The 1,000-nt window shown below is 50.3% G+C and overlaps 1 protein-coding gene across 1 annotated transcript; it reads left to right on the forward strand.

The window, feature by feature from the left end:
- Positions 1-282: 282 nt before the first annotated feature.
- LOC126913754 (olfactory receptor 14C36-like) lies at positions 283-864 on the forward strand (the record flags this gene model as incomplete). Its single annotated transcript, XM_050716947.1, has 1 exon — positions 283-864. A coding segment is annotated over exon 1 (582 nt), but the record flags the coding sequence as incomplete, so codon positions are not given.
- Between the last annotated feature and the right edge of the window lie 136 nt (positions 865-1,000).

Here is a 1,000-nt window from a genome sequence, read left to right on the forward strand (position 1 = left end):
AAGCTCCTGCACTTTGGGCTCTTCCTGGGCATCTACCTGGCTGCCCTCCTGGGCAACGGCCTCATCCTCACCGCCGTAGTCTGTGACCACCGCCTCCACACCCCCATGTACTTCTTCCTCCTCCACCTTGCCCTTAACGACCTGGGCTGTACCTCCACCACTCTCCCCAAAGCCATGGCCAATGCCCTCTGGGACACCAGGGTCATTTCCTACATAGGATGTACTGCGCAGGTCCTTCTGTTTCTCCTCTTCATTTCAGCGGAATTTTATCTCCTCACCATCATGGCCTATGACCGCTATGTGGCCATCTGCAAGCCCCTGCACTACGGGACCCTCCTGGGCACCAGAGCCTGTACCAGCATGGCAGCAGCTGCCTGGGGCAGTGGCTTTCTCAATGCTCTCATGGAAACCGCCAATACATTTTCACTGCCTCTCTGCCAAGGCAATGCCCTCAACCAGTTCTTCTGTGAAATCCCACAGATCCTCAAGCTTTCCTGCTCAAACTCCTACCCAAGGGAAGTAGGGCTTCTTGTGGTTAGTGCCTTTTTTGGTATTGGATGCTTTTCTTTTATTGCTCTATCCTACATACAGATCTTCAGAGCTGTGCTGAGGATCCCCTCGCAGCAGGGACGGCACAAAGCCTTTTCCACGTGCCTCCCTCACCTGGCTTCCATCTCCCTGTTTCTCAGCACACTCATGTTTGCCTACCTGAAGCCCCCCTCTGTGTCCTTCCCATTCCTGGACCTGGTGGTTTCGTTTCTGTACACGGTGATACCTCCAGCATTGAATCCACTAATCTACAGCATGAGGAACCAGGAGCTCAAAGTTGCACTCAGGAAATTAATGACTAGATGTGTTTCAAAAGTAACAATCTGCTAAACTTTTTTTGCATGTGACTCATTATGTGACATCACATTACTTCTGTCTTCTCGTGCTTTTCTGGTTGTGTTTATTCTTGCTTCTGTTTTGCTTACTTCTGGTTAGTATTATTTTCTTTGTT

The sequence above is a fragment of the Cygnus atratus genome, unplaced genomic scaffold (assembly GCF_013377495.2).
Source record: "Cygnus atratus isolate AKBS03 ecotype Queensland, Australia unplaced genomic scaffold, CAtr_DNAZoo_HiC_assembly HiC_scaffold_561, whole genome shotgun sequence".
Taxonomy (NCBI): Eukaryota; Metazoa; Chordata; class Aves; order Anseriformes; family Anatidae; genus Cygnus; species Cygnus atratus.